Raw genomic sequence first — 17,726 nt, 5'->3', positions numbered from 1 at the left:
CCACGGAATTTATGGAAATCAACTCGACCGACTAATTAACCCGCCGCTAACACGAAGATTAAGCCTTATGTCAAAAATTCTGAACATGCCCTTTAAGACGCATAAATGGGACATTCCGAGTGGACCGTCCGACCGGGGGTGCTAGTGGACAATTATTCGCGGGCCCCTTTACACTTTTGCATAGGGTTGTTCCGATCATGTTTTTTTGCTCCCGATCCGATCCCGATCGTTTTAGTTTGAGTATCTGCCGAACCCCATATGTCCCGATCCGATTGCTTTTTTTTGCTCCCGATTCAATTCCAATCATTCCCGATAATTTTTCCCGATCATATACATTTTGGCAATGCATTAAATAAAAAATGAATAAAACTCGGACAAATATATACATTCACAATACAGTACATAAGTACGGTGTTTGTTTATTATGACAATAAATCCTCAAGATGGCATTTACATTATTAACATTCTTTCTGTGAGAGGGATCCACGGGTAGAAAGACTTGTGACTTTGTATATTGTGACTAAATATTGCCATCTAGTGTATTTGTTGAGCTTTCAGTAAATGATACTGTAGCCATGCCTAAATGCAGGATGGGAAGTGGAACCATGACTGTGCGTAGTGCTACCAATTGATATATCTTCTCTGCGTTGGGAACTAACATAAGGTGTTAAGTAAAAGATCAATTGCTACCTTGCTTCCCCACATTGCTTTCCATGATATTACTAATCGTGGGAAGAGGGATTGTAAGGCTTTAGCCAATTAAAAAAAGGCTCCAAAGGCTGCCAAAATTCACACTACTCATTTTACGCTGCCTTTTATCTCTCTATATAGGTAAAACGGTGCCATTAAAGATTGAGTGCGACAATGCGTGAGTGGGTCGTGCAGCGCATGCAGTAATTGCGTTAAATATTTTAACGTGATACATTTTTTTAAAAATTAATTACCGCCGTTATCGGTATAAATTTGATAACCCTACCTTGAGCCTAAACTAAAGACTCTGGATGAGTGTAACATATTATGTCTGTAACGTTAAATACAATTAGAAAACGATTTAATTAAAAAAAATATATATATATATATATATACATATATTTAAAAAAGGCATGGCCGATATTTTTTTTCCGATTCCGATACTTTGAAAATGACGTGATCGGACCCGATCGATCGAGATGCCGACCGATTCTGATTCATTCGTCAAAACTTCCCGAAACTTTGTGTCCCTGACCACTCCTACAGGGCATTTCTCTTCCTGGTTGCTCAGCCTGTTTACAAAGAGGCAGAGGGGCGAAGACCAAAGCCCCTTTCAAACTTAAATACAGCATAATTTCTCATGTAATGTGATGCGGGATTTACCCGTGTCAAGGCTTTCAGACATGGGGAGATGTACCAAGAATTACCTGGGTTGGACACTTTCAGACTTGTCCCTTGTTGCCGATTCGGCACGATGGGCTTTTTAGTTTATCGTGTTAATAATTGTGACGTTCGTTTATCGCTCTTCGTCCTACTGCGAAGAAAAAGGAAAGGACAATCAGCTATGATATTTAAGTCATCAGACTTCACACTGTGACTGGGGAATTAACCGGCTGCTTTCATGCATGCCCCATCCCAGTGAAGTCCCGGACATTATACTAGGACACAACGCAGTAATGTCCGTGTAATCTCCGTTTCAGTCGACCAGTGTAATTGTTTTCAGACATAGGGCTACACGTTTAAATCCCGGCACTTAACCGGAGTTCAGCGTATGTCTGAAAGGGGCTCAAGATGCATGATGCTAAGTTTAACCGACTAGTAAAATACGAAACGTTTAATTATGAGTAGAGCTGCAATGATTAATCGATTAACTCGAGTATTCGATTAGAAAAAAATATTGGAATTAAATTTTGCTGCTTCGAATATTCGTTTAATTAAAGTGACGTTGTAATGGTTTATTTTGAAAGTTTTTGCATTTAGTTTTATTGATTTGGGTGGATACACTGCCTTCTATTCTGCCTCACTTCACATGGCTGAATCCAGCTGCTCCCTGTTAAGACCAGCATAAACTAAATTTTGTTTGAGCTAATGTTTTTTTTAATGCATTCGTAATTTAGTTTATAGGTATATTTAGCCTATTTTTGAGGGAATATGTGTCTGAAGCATTTGTTAAGAGCATTGTAAAAAAGTTAGCATTTTATCGCATTTAAACTAGCTGACTTTTGCGATGTAAGTTAGCCAATTGTTCTTTTCTTGTACATAGATCCTCATTTATTAATTTCTTATACCGTTTGAGGCTCAGCTCAAGTAATTTAAATTTTCATGTTCCTTATCTGATTACTCGATTATTCGAACTCATGGTTTATCGATTAATCGACTAGTAAAATAATCGATAGCTGCAGCCCTAATTATGAGAAGGCGGTTAGACGATTAAACGACTAGTCGTGCACATTTCTAGTCGAACCCCCCTATGTTCCACCCCTGGCAACATCCCTAATTCATATGAGAGTGCTTAAGACTTTCCATTTTTTTTAAAAAAGATTTCATACAGCATCTTGTATTCATTGCCATGACACTGAAGGTATACCATCTTGTCTTTTTGCAGGCTATCCTCCAGTGCAGCCAGTTTCAGTCAAGCCTGAGTGGATCAGCCCCAGAGGTAAAGTATCATGTGTTGCACTGCACTTTAATGCACGTGGGTTCAGTGAGAGAAGTACAGCTTATGAATAAAGTTCTCCCTGCGCGAGGATGAGGGAAGAGAATGTTTAGATTGAAGTAGGTGTGGACATACCGTGGATGGGGTTTGAACCCATTTGCAGATGTTTGACAAAAGATTTTTCCCTTCAGTTGCTTAGTTACCTGCTCCTGCCATGCATATTTTTGTCTAAATCATACAAATGAAGCAAAGCACAGTCCTCCGTCAAGGCCAAACCAAGCGTAATTGTGACCAACACCTTTATAAATACTCCCTGCATCCATATACCTGAATTCTGTCATTAACATTCATTTACCTACTCAAGATTATTTGAAAAATGACATGAAGGGTTGTCATCAAAAGTAAAAAACATTTTACAGATTTTGCACTTTTAAAAGCATGAAGGCCACTGTGGGGGAAAAAGTGTCAAGTTGTAATATGGTGCGTATACAAGGTAGTCACTGATATGATCTGTTTGGCAGTTTTTACACACACTTTCTGACCTAAGATACCCATTTTGAGACTGGAACTATAGCTGGGAATTGAACCCATGATGCCTAAGAGGCAGCAGGATATACTACTGGCACCGCATTACGTTTTTATGTCAAAGTGCTTTCATAAGGGAAAAATTCTAATACTGTAAGAACAAAGTTGTCAATCAATGGGTATAAATGGGAATATGCAATTTTACGGTACTAAAACCTTTACTGCAATAAGATAAAAATCAAAGAGGTCATATCATAATAGAAATTTAAAACGAAAAGTACCGTAATTTTCAGACTATAAGGAACCACTGATTATAAGCCGCCACCCACCAAATTTGACACGAAAAAGGCATTTGTTCATAGATAATATCACTGGACTATAAGCTGTCCTCACTGTATTATGTGATATTTACACCAAAAGATATTAGCCGGTAACACTATATTTGACAGTGGCATCATGAGACTGTCATAAGACCAAATGAACCACCATGAAGCTTTGAACCAATTGGCTGCACAGCTTCATTGCTTCAAGAAGCTTCATTTGGCCATGACTCCTCTTTTGGGGGAGACAGTCAACCTCTGCTATCAACACTGTTGTTGTCCAACATGCCTCCTCGCATGCATTGCAGCACCACAGCCGTAAATAACTATTAAAATTCATGTTCTATGCCAATTTTTCTTCCGTTACTTTTACAGTAGTTTCATTAATTGCTAGTTATGGTATTTGTTAACACTCAATTTGACAGTGGCGCCGTAAGATTGTCATAAGACAAATAATTATGACATGACGCTGTTAGGAGCATTATTAAATGCCTAAAACAGATGTAATTTGGTGTCATCCGGCAAATTATCTGACTTTTGAATAGACGTCAACGATCCGAGGTGCACATAAATGGAGTTAGTGACTTAATTTGCAAGATGACAATGACATCTGTCATAAGCATTCAGTAATGCCCATGATAACGCTATGTCATAATTATGACGGTCTTGTGATGCCGCTGTCAAATAAAGTGTTGCCTATTAACCCAAATAAACCAACGAATAAGTCGCAGCATTCAAAATGAGGCGAAAAAAGTAGTGGCTTATAGTCCGAAAATTACGGTACATCATTTCAGGTGAATAGTAAGGATGTCCCTGGTCAGATCACGTAACAGTGATCACGTCATTTTCCCGGGAAAAAGATGAAGATTACATTTATTTTTAATTGTTAAGGTTTAAAGTGCAACAAAATAATTAAGATGTACACTGATATTGGCAAAATAAACTATATATTTTGTATTACGCAACATTGCAAGACATCACAATTTTACCTGTAAGAAAATGTAATGCTAGGTGTCTTGGGAAGCTAACGTAAAATAGCATCATGCAAGAGTGATCATTTCTGTAATATGAAAATATTTTACATTTGAATGTGCTTTTTTCCCACTCCTTAATACATTGCCAAGGTATCGGATCAGGTAGATCCTTAAAATCGAATGACTCGGAGTAGAACTCGGGAGCAAAAATATGTGATCGAGACAACCCTAGTGAATAGTTGTTAGTACATTAAAAAAAATACTATTAAAATTTTGAATATAGTAATTGCAGTATAATAAATTTGTAACAACAAAAATAAGTTCATTCAAAATATGACCAAAAAAAAGATGCAGCACAGTACAGAAAAATTGTGTTCACTTTTGGAAAAAAATGCTGGAATATTACAAGAAAATCAAGATTTTGATATCATAGTAAATCAAATTGGCTGCATTAATTTTACGTTAGTTGGCAACACTTAATGTGAGCGTGAAATCTCAAATATTTTATATACCTTCTAGGGAGAAGCAATATTTCAACAGAAATAATTAACAGCGTTCATGTAATTTGTTTGTAACTGGCAGGTCCACTCGCAGCAAAAGTGCCCTGGAACCCATCGTACCAAGCGCCTGTTGTATCACTTGGTAAATTCTGGTGTCCAAATCCTTTCTTTAGGTGAATAATCAACGAAAAGCTAATTTACTACTTAAACATTGTCCTTGTCAGGTACTCCAGAAGAGCGCATGATGCCAGCCGATCCGTTCTCCTTTTCGGCCGGACTCACTCTCCAACCGTTCTCTGGAGAGTTTGGCATGATTCGCTTCGACAAGGTTTTGCTTAACGACGGCGGCCACTACAGTCCCCGCACAGGTACTACTGCATAAAAAAGGTTATTCGAGAAAAAAAAAAGTTGCAAATTTTCTTTTCTCGTAAGAATACTGAATAAAAATGATTACTAGTCTTCTCTATGTCAACTCTGAAATGGCAAAACTGTGCCACAGCCCTAACAAGGGTTTAATTCAGATCAGACCCGGCGGCATGGGCGGGCATTAGGGGGCCGGGCCCGCCCTGAGGGACTGCTGTGCCCGCCCTAGCTCGAATAGACTGTACTGTGTAATTTTTTTTTTTTTTAATCTTCCACAAAAACACACACACACACACACGGAGAGGACGAACCCTCTATTCCAGTGTTTTTCAACCAATTGAGCTGCCGCCGTGAGAGATCGTCTGGTGTGCCGCGAGAAATTATCCAATGTCACTTTTTTTTTTTTTTTTTTTTTTAACATCGTCGGGCAAAGTTGCAGTAGGAAGGAAGGAGTAGGCAAAAAGTTCTCGGTTGTGTGCAGATGAGCGTGGCATTGCTAGTGTTGCATTCAAGAACTGCTCGGATTTCTAGCCATCAGCCACCTTGTTTACATAACAATGTGGACCCCAGCACGTCTACTGTTCATCATTTGACTCATCAAGTGTCAATATACACAAAAGTGTCCTTTCCATTTTATCCATATGTGATGACCGTCAATCCTCCGTGTTTTATTCCAACACATTATCGAGGACAGCAAGGTGGGTGATGGCTAGAAATCTGAGCAGTTCTTGTACGCGACACCAGCAGCTGTCTAGCGCCATGTCGCCATACAAGCTTAAACGTCATCTCCAAATGAACGCCCGTCGCTTCAGAACAAGTCGATGGAGTACTTTGTTCGCCTTCGTGAAAACACAGAGAAATGGGCAACTTTTTTAAGAAAAACTACAAAGGTAAATAAGAAAGCCCTGAAATCCAGTTACTTTGTTGCTAAATCCAAAAAGTCCCAAACTGTGGCAGAGACGTTAATACTACCTGCCTGCAAAGCCATTGTCAGCGAGATGACCAGCCCTGATGTGCTTAAAGACATTGCTCAAGTCCCCCTGTCTGATTATTCTGAGTTTTTCAAGCCTAACTGCTAAAAAAAAAAGAAATAAAAACAGAGACTGAGAGCTGTTGAAGAAGATTCCTGCCAGTTTTTTGGCTTTGTGTTCATCTTAACAGGCTCAAGTTTCACACTAAGTAAGTATAAATACTGAGAAACTGTTTTGTAATTAAATATAATGTACAGAAAGTAATTTTGAAACATTTTGGTGTGGTGTGCCGCAAGATTTTTTCCAATGTAAAAACGTCCCGTCACTCCCGTGACTCAGAAAAGGCTGAAAAACACTGCTCTAGTAATCCTATCTTGATCTGTCGTCATTCAATTCAACCAATCTGAGCAGCGAATGAAGGCAATTCTAGCCAATCACAGATAAGGGGGGGCGGGCCGAGTAGCTGGCCATTGGGTACTGCGATTGGATAGGGATTGCTCTGCTTACAGAAATGGAGATTGAGCGGCTCCTCCGTTGCTAATTCAAATTGGAATGGACATCCGTGTTTTTTTCAATAAACTAAAGACGAACTCAAGCCATGACAAAGACGCGGCCTTGAAGGGATAGCGCTGCCACCTCCTGCAGTTTCACTGACTGACACCATCATCAGAAAATATAACGGGTAAAAGCGCCACTGTTCAGGCTAAATTTACGTTGAAGAAATGTACCCCCCCCCCCCCCCCCCCCCCCCCAAAAAAAAAGGTAATGCCCCCCCTGTAATTTCCTTCTGCAGCCGGGTCTGATTCAGATACAGCCATGAGGTCAGTCCTACCGAACATTGATAATTTTAGTTTTCATTTCAATTAAAACATGGCCTACATTAAATGATAAAATTCCTTACCAAGTCACCATCTTGTGATTTTCATTTTCACATGCCCGCAGCATATAGTTACTCCATGCTACTAAGATGAAGAAAAAAAAAACATGACTAGTAATTGCCGTACATTCTTAAGAAAAACTTCTGTCCAAGTCCCATCCTTCAGAAATTAATCCTGGCACAGACGAAAACACAGACACGTGTAGGGCTGCAGCTATCGATTTTAGTAGTCGATTAATCTATCAACTAGTTAGTTCAAATAATCGAGTAATCGGATAACATTTAATGCATTTTAGAATAAATTTTAGATGTAAAAACAAAGGCTTGCTACTATTGCAATTTCTAAAGAGCATTAAATTTGAATACAAAATGAAATTTCTTCAAAATGTCAAATTGCACTTTCATTGAAAAAATACCTGAGCTTAGCCTCAAACAGTATTAAAAAAAATAAATGAGACTAACTACAACAAAAAACAATTAGCTAACTTGCATAGCAAGTCCGCTAGCTTAAATGCCATAAAATGCTCACGTTTTTGTTTTTTAAAACAATGCTCTGAAATCCTTCACATATTCCCACAAAAAAAAAAAAAATCTAAATATAACTATAAACTAAATTACAAATGCTTAAAAAACTATTAGCTTAAACAAAAACTTACCTTATGTTGGTCTTGATAGGGAGCAACTGGGAGCAGAGTTATGTCATATTCACCTTTGCCACTAGAAGGCAGTGTATCCATCCAAATCAATTTAAATGAGTTATGTCATGTTTACCTTTGCCACTAGAGGGCAGTGTATCCACCCACATCAATAAAACAATGCAAACTTTCAAAACCAGCCATTACAATGCCACTCAAATTAAACTCGAAGCAGCAAAATTTGATTCGAAGCATTTAATCGATAATCAATTAATCGTTGAAGCACTAGACGCATGCAATCATACCAATCGTGCACAGTATATACTCATATACATCATGTAAGGGTCAAATTGAGAAAGGAATCACAATTTTGGTGTGTCTTTAAGTCCTCATAATTTCAAGAGAAAGACAAAAGTCACGTAGATTAATTTACTTTCAAGAAGATTTTACTTTACAAGTATAAAGTGTTTTAATGTTTTAACTTTAATGTGGTTTGATTCTACAAAAATACAAAGATAAATAGAACTTTTAACAATTAAAAATAAAAACCTTTTACAAAAATGTAAACCCTTGTCACAACTTGAATAGAAAAAATCAAAGGTTGTATCACTGATATTACCCCCCTCTTCAATCAATAGGGCTTTTTACAGTTCCGCAAGATGGCCGCTACCTTCTCTCTGGCCTTCTGACGGCGCAACGCGGTGATCCATTGGAAGCGGTCCTTTCCGTGTCCCAGCGCAGCATCCAGAGGATGCGCAGCTCGGCGACGTCCACTCGAGACACGTGCGGCTGCGGCAACTCAGTGTCCTTCGCTCTTGTCGTACCTCTAAAGCGAGGAGATCGCGTGGGCCTACTTCGGACGGCAGGCCGATTGGCGACTACCGAGGCCCGAGAGGTGCTTTCCACCTTTAGCGCCCTCTTCTTGTACGGACCCTCAACACACCGTCGATAGCTGGAGCTCAAAGACTGAAATGTGAACTGTGTGCATACGAACAACTTTCTTCTAATATATTTGAGTCATTGTATCCCCAATTGTGAATATGGAAAAGTCTTAATTTAACTCATAATCTGTGACATGTGACTGCAATAAATGGTCATACATGAACCCAACAAGACAAAGTGCTCTTGACACTTTGGTGAGGTGCAAATTAACTCATCGAGGTAATGCAGATCGAAAAAAAACTGATAAAATAGCGTGATGATGAATGCGTTGTGTTGTTTCGGTTCTTTTTTTATTTCTTTACCCCTCTTAGCAGGTCTGAGGTTCAGAGTTCTAATTTTTTTTCTCTATGCTTGCTTGGTTTTTCTCTGGGTTTTAAAGCCTTTCTCTCCACTAGAGTTGCCCGATAATTACTTTTTAACCGATAACTGATATCCCGATCAGGGGTCGCGTTAACCAAATATTTTCTGTCGTTGACCGGTTTTTTAAAACAGTGACGGAAAAAACAAGTCCATCTGTCATTTTGAAAGGTTGCAATTCACACCCCAGACCATAGGGTGGCGAGTGAGCATATTAATTAGCTATTGTCTCTCTTGATGCATGACGTCGTTGGCCTTGCTCGGAAAAATGTCAAAACAACTGAGTGTCCGAAGTTTCTTAAAAAAGCCCCAAAACGACGGTGTTGATAAAAGAGGTGAAAAAAGAGGGACTGATGCAGTGGAGGATGAAGGACAAACAAGCAATCAGGCCTCGGCAACTACTGAGCGAGCAAGCGGCAGCAAGGAGGAAGGTGTGAGACTGCGTTCAGGCCACAGCAGGTGAACTGTTAATTTCACTGTTCCATACGTAGCCTACCGACTGGGGCCACAGTCAGCTGTTTTTGTCACTACGGAGAAAAAGTTACATATTCATCTGCTTGATGTGTGATGGCACGGTGTGGATTCTCTGTTAAGCTTGTTCGGACAGAATATTAATTAAAAACGAATGAAAACTAAATACTATTGAATATGTCACTATTATCATTATGAAATTTAAGTGACGGGTAAAAATAGATTATGACCGGATTTTTATGACCCTGTCAGTCAATATGACAGACAACGAAAAAGTCTAGCGCAACCTCTGATCCCGATAGTGTCCAAAACCGATACTAATATCAAACCGATGCCAATACAAAATATGGCTAATTACATAGGAATACCCCCACTGGATGTTATTATAATAATGCTCACATGACAAATACGCATCTTAGCATCAATAAGCATAACTGCTGTACTAAGCTGTGCCCAGCTCTTGTACAAAGGCAGAAGGGTTCTACAGTACATTTACTTTGAAGGCAGCATGCATATTGGATCAAAACCAATAATGAAAAACCGATGTCGGTAAATGGTGTTATACTTATATAGCGCTTTTCCACCTTTCAAGGCGCTCAAAGCACTTTACACTATCTCAACATCTACCTACTGGTGACGCAACACCAGGAGCAACGTATTATCCGATATAATTTTAAAATGCTTTTGTCGGCTGATATTATCGGCTCCTGATAATATTGGACAAAGGACGCCCCCAATCCGATCACATGATCGGAAATCAGGCCGATCGCGCCATTTTTTGTTTGTTTTTTTAAATAAAAATTTTAGAGCAAAAAACAAACAAATAGGACTGCAATCAATGATTATTTTCATAACCATTTAATCTGACGATTAATCGGATAGATGTCAATTTTTTTTCAATTACCTTCACAATTTACCTTGAAGTTAATTTAGGCATGTTGTAAGTAACAAGGAAGACAAAATAGATGACTATGTCCTTCAAAAATATAGCTTCCTGAGCCAACTGTAGTCTACAACTGTATCAATTATCAAATTCTTTGGGAAGTAATTATTCAATTTAATCAATTAGTTGTTGCAGCCTTCATAAGAAACTAGTTTAGACGGCAAGATGTCCAAAAATTGGCAAAAATGTGAATTATTGTTCATGTCCTACTTTGACTTAACAAAAATGTAATGAAGAAATCTGATTGATTGATTGATTGTATGTATTTACAACTGAGAAGTTTTAATTTCAAGAATTTAAACAAGTTTAAACAAGAATTTAAACAAGTTTAAGGTGAAGAAGGTCCTAAACGAATAATTGTTTCTCAAAATAGTTGTCGATTAATTTAAATTGCCATTGTAATGGTTTGTTCTGAAAGTGTTTGCATTTAGTTTTACTGATTTTGGCGGATACACTGCCCTCTAGTGGCAACAGTGAATATGACATAACTCATTTCACATGGTTGAATCCAGCTGCTCCCTCTTAAGACCAACAAGTTTTTGTTTGAGCTTATGTTTTTTTTTACGCATTTGTAATTTAGTTTATAGGTATATTTAGCAGTTTTTTTTTGTGGGTGTATGAGGTTAAACCATTTGTTAAGAGCATTGTTTTAAAAAAAAAAAGCATTTTATAGCATTTACGCTAGCTGACTTTTGCTATGGAAGTTAGTCAATTGTTCTTTTGTTGTACTTAGATCCTCATTTATTTTTATCCCGTTTGAGGCTCAGCCCAGGCATTTATTATGTTCCTTATCCGATTACTCGATTATTCGAACTAGTTCATCGATTAATCAACGACTAAAATAATTGATAGCTGCCGCCCTCAATAATTTGCTAATCGATGAGTTGACGACTAATCGATTGTTTCACCTCTACAAGCAAACAAAATAATCCAGAAATACAATGGGAAAAGAGGAGGAAGTACTGTAAACAGTACAGTACTGTAACATGTTTGAAACTTTTGTTCGGTATCAGATCGGGACTCTGTATCTGCAGATTCTCAAAATCAGGTGACTCGGACTCAAAAATACGAGATCGGGACATCCCTAAGTAGAAATAATGATCACCTTCCAAGAAGTTTCAAAACATTCGAAAAGATTCAGTTCATGTGTGTTTTTATAGCAGTTATTCACGGTAATGAACACATTTTCAGAAAGTTGGTGCTGAAACAGAACAAAGTTAGCATCACCGATTTTGCGACATTTCAAGTGCAGTCATTTGACTTCAGGCATGAGTATGCTCAACCTGGAGCTTAAACACAAACATATTGAGTTTTAGGGGAACTTTATTGAATACAAACAAGACCGTGACTGCCACAGTAAGTAAGCGTCACTAAGCCAATTTCCTTATTTTTTAATTATTTCTTTACATTTGGCCTTTTGAAGACTCAAAACCACATTTGAATCTACAATTGCCTCTGTGGTGTTTGTGTGGATGGGCCACACGTAAGCAAGCATTATTCAGTTTTGAAAAAAGGACAAAAAAGAACAAGCACAAAAGAGGCAATACTGAGTATTCTGCCCTTCTCTAAATTAAATCATTTTTGGTAGTCAAATATAACAAAGAGATGTGCGAGGCGGAGGGACGGTTCCTCGGGTGACGTGTGCACTGTCCACACAAGATGCTTTACTTTCACAGAAAGAATGGATTTGTTTATTACTAACCAGACAACAAGCGTGAATCCATTGATGCAATAACGATGACCGATACTGACCATGCAGTGTTAAGAGTCGTTTGTGCTTAAAGTCCTGATTTTTTTTTCTTCTTTTCTTAATTGACTGTATGTTCATGTTCAGTCCTCACTCACATGCTAACTCACGGGAACATATACACAAAGCTCTTCCTGTGCACATCCACCACTTTCTTTTTTGTTTTAATGAGATGGGCAACAACAAGAAAAAGCTTGTATGAGTGGGATTTTCCACATCAGAGCTCATTCTGAAAAGGAGTTTAGACATTTTATCATCCATTGCTAACTGAATGCAATTGTTGCTGTTTGTCAAATATTTGATGTTCTTGCAAGATGAGGATAAGAGAAAGGTCAGAGTAAAGTTGAATACCTGAGATTCACAAGTATTTTTTTTTATGTCAAACCTGTATAGTGTGGGAGGGTGGTTTTTTTTTTTGCATGCTGTCTGCTGAGAGAGAAAAAAAGTTAGGTGTAGTTTGCTGTTTGTGTTCCATCACCTCAAAATGGCAACTTAGAAGAAAACACTTTTTTTTTCATTGTTTTTCCATTTTTTTTGTTATTTTGTTCTTGTTTTCAAAAAAATCCTTGAGAATGATTTTGCTATGCGCTTAACATAATTTTTTTTTACATTAATGATCATTTTTCCTGTGCTTTTTATAACGGCTCTTCTGAGGGTTTTTTTTTGTTTGTTTGCTTGTTTTTTCCAAGTTAGATCTCAGCGGGTCAGCGGTGATGCTAGTCAGCATCCTAAATACACAGCAATTTTCTATGAAATGTCATTTTAGCTGCTCTGTTGTGGAAAAGAAATCAAACCAAAACTTCACTTTTTTTTTTTTTTTTTTGTGAAATGTGCACAGCAGCTATAAGACCAAGTGCGTTTAGATCATCAAGTAACAACACTCCTTCATATTTTTGTAGAAAACTTTCAAATGGACGATTTCAGTTGAACTTTGTCACCAAGACCATTTCACGTCTTGCTCCAATTCTTCATTAAGATGCAAAGAAACTGAAGTGATATAAACTAAACGCTGAGGAATGTGAGTTTACCTTAACAAATGTGCTGTTATTGTCTTCAAAAAAGAAAAATCAAAGCAAAAAAGGCTTACTGTTAGCATTTAGTGCTAATGTTGTCTAACAGCTTTGTGGCTCTTTAGGACTTCAGACAAAGCAAAAGGCATCAAGATCAGCAATAACTTAAACATATCACTTATAATCATAAATAATGACTCAGCAGAGGTGTCATAAATAGCATGTTATATGATTATATATTGTCCTATCGAAGATTAAAGTGAGATGATTCCATATGAGGAGTAGCTGCTTCATGTTGGGAGACGGGAGAAATGACCTTGAATACTGAATGTGTATCATTTACACTTTGCGGAGACTGCAGGTGCCGTTAACAGGTCCAGAAGTGCGTCAAAGGCTGCTTTTTGTTTGGCAAAAGCAAGCCTCTCAGGTGTCTCTTTTTGTGTTTATGGTGCCAGTAAAAGAGAAAAACAAAAACCAGCAAATCTTCTGATCCTCCAGGCCACCTATTTAAGTGCGTTATGCGTCTTCTCAGCCCCCTCCATGGCGGGACACAGCAAGTACCTGAGCGGGTTTCAAAGCAGGTCCGCAGGATCCACAGCTGGAATGGGTTGCCTCCAGAAACAGAAGGAGCTGAACTCAGGCATGACAAAGGCCTCATTCTGCTCCTTGCTCAGCAGTGGGAACACATGCTCAACCAACTCGCTCAACCTGCCATAACTGGGTGACAAAGAGATTATGAGCTTATTTTTAATTCATGTCTGACGTATTGTTTGTTCGTCAACGATGACGAGCTAAACATGTCTTGGGAGACTACAACATAATGAGACATATGCAAGTTTTCGTCTGAAGAGAGGAGTACGAGACAAAAATGTGACATAGTTTCTGTCGTACAGTATGTGTACGATGCGTGACATTTTCATATTGTACGTGGAGTACGTCAGCCTGCATCATAGCAGTTCTCACCGGTGTTAGAACGTGCGTCAAGCTGCGCTCCAGGCTTGCTTTTTTTTTTTAAACACAAGATTTCTGTATTCTCTGTTGTCAAGATAAGAAAACAGTGTTCTGTGCTGAGTGATCATCACACACTAAATGCAACTCGTAGCGTGAGCATAGCAGTCGCATTAGCAATTAGCGTGGCGAGCGTCATCTTAAATTCTCGGACAACTTGATTTTTGTTTTTGTTTTTTTAACATACAGGTCTTAGCATTATTTATTATTATTAATTGAAAATGATGTACTGTTTTCCTGCATGGTGTATATTATCATCACGAAGTCGGCATTGTCTTTGCAGACTGAAAAGGTATCCAGCAAAAATAAAGGTTTAACTTTATTTATTTAGTTAGTTTGGGACTAAAATGTTTGAATTTTTCCGATGAAAACATTTTTTGTAATTGCCAACTAAAACTAGACGAAGACGAACACATTTTGAAATGAACAAAGACTAATGAGTATTTTCGTCCAAAAGACTTAAGACGAGAATTAAAAGGGCTGCCAAAAAAAAGACTGATGTGAAGTATATTACTGTGTTGGCCCAAATATAAGACGTTGTTTTTTGCATTGAAATAAGAGTGAAAAAGTGGGGGTCGTCTCATATTCGAGGTCTAGACATTATACCCATTTACGACACTAGATGGCGCCAGATATCATTGAAGCGAATGCTGAACTTGAGGAGTAATGTTCTGTCATGACAGATCTCAGCTACTCTCAAGTTTAACCGGTTTGCATTATTTTATTGGAATGTTTTTCCTTATTCACATTCGTTTCAAGACTACAGTTACAGTTAGACCTCACTTTGATGGTTAATGCAGTTATTGCAATTTTGCTGTTTTATCACAATAGATTGGTTTATTTACATTTCAAAAACCAGAAGCCATTCATTTACGAATGTGATTGCACTTTAGTTTACATATTTAAATGTTCAGATATTAAGATCTGAATGAGGCAAAATAACATGCTTTTTCTCTCAAATATATTGTTATAGTCATTTGTTTCAAACGTACTGTAATTATTTTCTGTATAAAAAATAATTTGGTGTTCAAAAAGTCATTTTTTCCCCAAACTTGAGTCTTGAAAAAGAGGAAGTCGTCTTATAATCAGGGCTAATACGGTATTACTAAATGCTGTTGAAAACAATTGCATGTGACAAAGGTACGGTTGCCCTGAAAGTGCAAAAACAGCAAATAAAAAGACACAACAGTACGCCCCAATAGGACAGTCGTGCTGGCACACTATCGCAGCGCCGGCATATTTTACTTTATAGGTATGTCCCGAATAAAAATATTCAAAGAGATTGAAGATGTATGGATGGCTTTATAGCAGAAGCCACATTCGCGTCTTTGGTAATGCTCATTTCCAAATACCACACCAGACGCGGAATAAGTTCCTTGTTTATCAGTACCCAACGTTGACGGTAGATTCGTCCAATCAGCGATGAGTGTACTTTTTGACTAGGACCTAGACCTACCTCTTCCGGTTCCTTAATGTAATTTCATTTTTGGATTTGTGGTGTTTTTTTTTTTTTTTTTTTTTTGTTATGTGATTTGCCGTTGACATATTCAATTTGTTTTTTTGTAATGTTATTTCCCGTTGTGTTTTTCAATTTGTTTTTTTGTTTTGTGATGTGGCGTTTTGTTTTTTTAATTTGTATTTTTGTTGTGTTTTTCAATTTGCCGTAGTTTTTCGATTTTTTTTTTTTTTTTTGTTATGTGATTTGCCATTGTATTTTGCACTTCAGGGCCACCGTACAAAGGAGTTGAATAAATTTTTTTTTTTAATGTTTGTTTTGTTCTTTTAAACATTATTGTAAAAAGAAAAATAATAAATAAGAAAAATAACAACTAAAATGTTTGCTACCTATTTAGCAGCAGTGTTTTTTTTTGGCAGCCCTTTTAATTTTCATCTTAGTCTTCGTCTAGTTTTTGTTGATGAAATCTCAAGACTAATTTTGTCTCGTTTTAGTCAACGTTGACTAAAAAAAAAAGAAAAAAACTTACTCCAAAGATAAAGCTTTCCAACTATTTTGAATGAACACTCACAGACGAGAAGATATTGTAGCGTCTACAAGGAAAACGCCAACTTGGTGATAATACACATTCAGCAGGAAAACAATACATTATTTTCAAAGAATTATACCCACCTGGACACCACGAACTGTATGTAAATAAAAGTTTTCCCAGAGTGTAAGAGGACTATTAGACTAATGCTAACGCTACGAGTTACATTTAGTGTGTGTTGATCACTCAGCACAGACCTTAAGGCTAAAGCACCATTGCATATTCTTTCTTGTCAAGATAACAAAACAAATTTTACCGTGTGTGTCTCAAAACAAGCAATGGAGAGGATACTGGCACGTCACGAGTGACACAACCAGACAAAGCTACGATGCAGGCTAACTACATATAAAATGCTACACATTGTGAAAACGTGACGGAAACCATGGCAATTTTTGCCAAACTGGCATTAGTTTCGTTATGTTTTAGTCTCCAAAAACACTTATTCAGCTCATGATCACCTCGTCATCGTCATGAAAAATTGTTCTTTGACGAAATGTTTTTGTTATAGTCATCGTTGACGAATACAACAGTTGTTTAGCAGACTGGAGTACATACGAGGACTTGTTGCCTTTGGTCTGTTCCTGGATTAGCTCTCCTTTCGGATTGACAGTGAAGATCCGGCAAACGGGAACTCCCACCTCCTTGTACGCAAACACATCCTGCATAAAAAATATAGCAAGTAAGTTTCCATATGCATTGTGTAGTGGACAGAAAGTAAGAAGTTAAAATCCTTTGCTGTGAGTTTAGAAATGCATAAGTAAACATCCTTAAAATGAGCTCAGAGTTGATTATATAACACTAACAACAGCTTGCCAAATATCTGCGGTTATCTACGTGTCATGATGACACATCAAGACTCAAGCGAGCGCGTCACTTTTTCTTAGGAAAGTCACTGTCGTCTGCTTGTGTTGGTGTGGCTGGAGATGTTTTCTGCGTTAGATCACATGACGTCTTGTATCTATGTCTATGCGTCACATCTGGTAAAAACTCACGTTGGCTCGGTTGCCGAAGGCGGCGTGGAACGGCTGTTTGTTGTGCTGAAACAGGTTCTTGATGTCAGTCAGGCATTCGATCTTGAAGATTTCAGGCTTCTTCTCTATGACCTCCCTGAAGAAACGCAAGGCAGGGATGATTATAGCTTCACTTAACAGTGGACCGGCACAACGTGGAGCAGGAATTTTCTTGAGCCAGTACAAACGCAATGAAGGGCTATTATGACAGATGCAGTTGGCAAAGCCTTGGACGTTGCTGTGGTTACAAGCGGAGACGACGACGACAGCAGCAGCAGGAAATATAGGAGACAACGCCCGCTTCCATCCAGTGTAATTAAAGTGAAAATACTCTATAATACAGAGCTGCATTTGGAGCAGCACACTGTACACTTGGGACAAATGTCAACAGAGGATGCCAGA

The 17,726-nt window shown here is 38.0% G+C and overlaps 2 protein-coding genes across 5 annotated transcripts in view; one reads left to right on the top strand and one right to left on the bottom strand.

The window, feature by feature from the left end:
- emilin2a (elastin microfibril interfacer 2a) overlaps positions 1-9,642 on the top strand; it is a 46,789-nt gene extending 37,147 nt beyond the window's left edge. The window contains exons 6-9 of the mRNA XM_057856491.1: positions 2,576-2,629; positions 5,028-5,087; positions 5,170-5,313; positions 8,430-9,642. Coding sequence (XP_057712474.1) covers positions 2,576-2,629; positions 5,028-5,087; positions 5,170-5,313; positions 8,430-8,743 — 572 coding nt within the window. The 3' untranslated portion in view covers positions 8,744-9,642. The remainder of the gene's footprint in view (positions 1-2,575; positions 2,630-5,027; positions 5,088-5,169; positions 5,314-8,429) is intronic.
- A 2,167-nt stretch (positions 9,643-11,809) lies between these two features.
- lpin2 (lipin 2) overlaps positions 11,810-17,726 on the bottom strand; it is a 44,088-nt gene continuing 38,171 nt past the window's right edge. For all 4 annotated transcript variants that reach the window (XM_057856494.1, XM_057856495.1, XM_057856493.1 and 1 more), the window contains exons 17-19: positions 17,307-17,421; positions 16,870-16,973; positions 11,810-13,978 (exon numbers count right to left, since the gene is read on the bottom strand). In XM_057856494.1, the coding sequence (XP_057712477.1) occupies positions 13,834-13,978; positions 16,870-16,973; positions 17,307-17,421 (364 nt within the window). In that variant the 3' untranslated portion in view covers positions 11,810-13,833. The remainder of the gene's footprint in view (positions 13,979-16,869; positions 16,974-17,306; positions 17,422-17,726) is intronic.

This window comes from Corythoichthys intestinalis, chromosome 14 (genome assembly GCF_030265065.1).
Source record: "Corythoichthys intestinalis isolate RoL2023-P3 chromosome 14, ASM3026506v1, whole genome shotgun sequence".
NCBI classification, from domain to species: domain Eukaryota; kingdom Metazoa; phylum Chordata; class Actinopteri; order Syngnathiformes; family Syngnathidae; genus Corythoichthys; species Corythoichthys intestinalis.
Note: the sequence above shows the minus strand (reverse complement) of the source record. Positions and strands in the feature narration are given on the sequence as shown.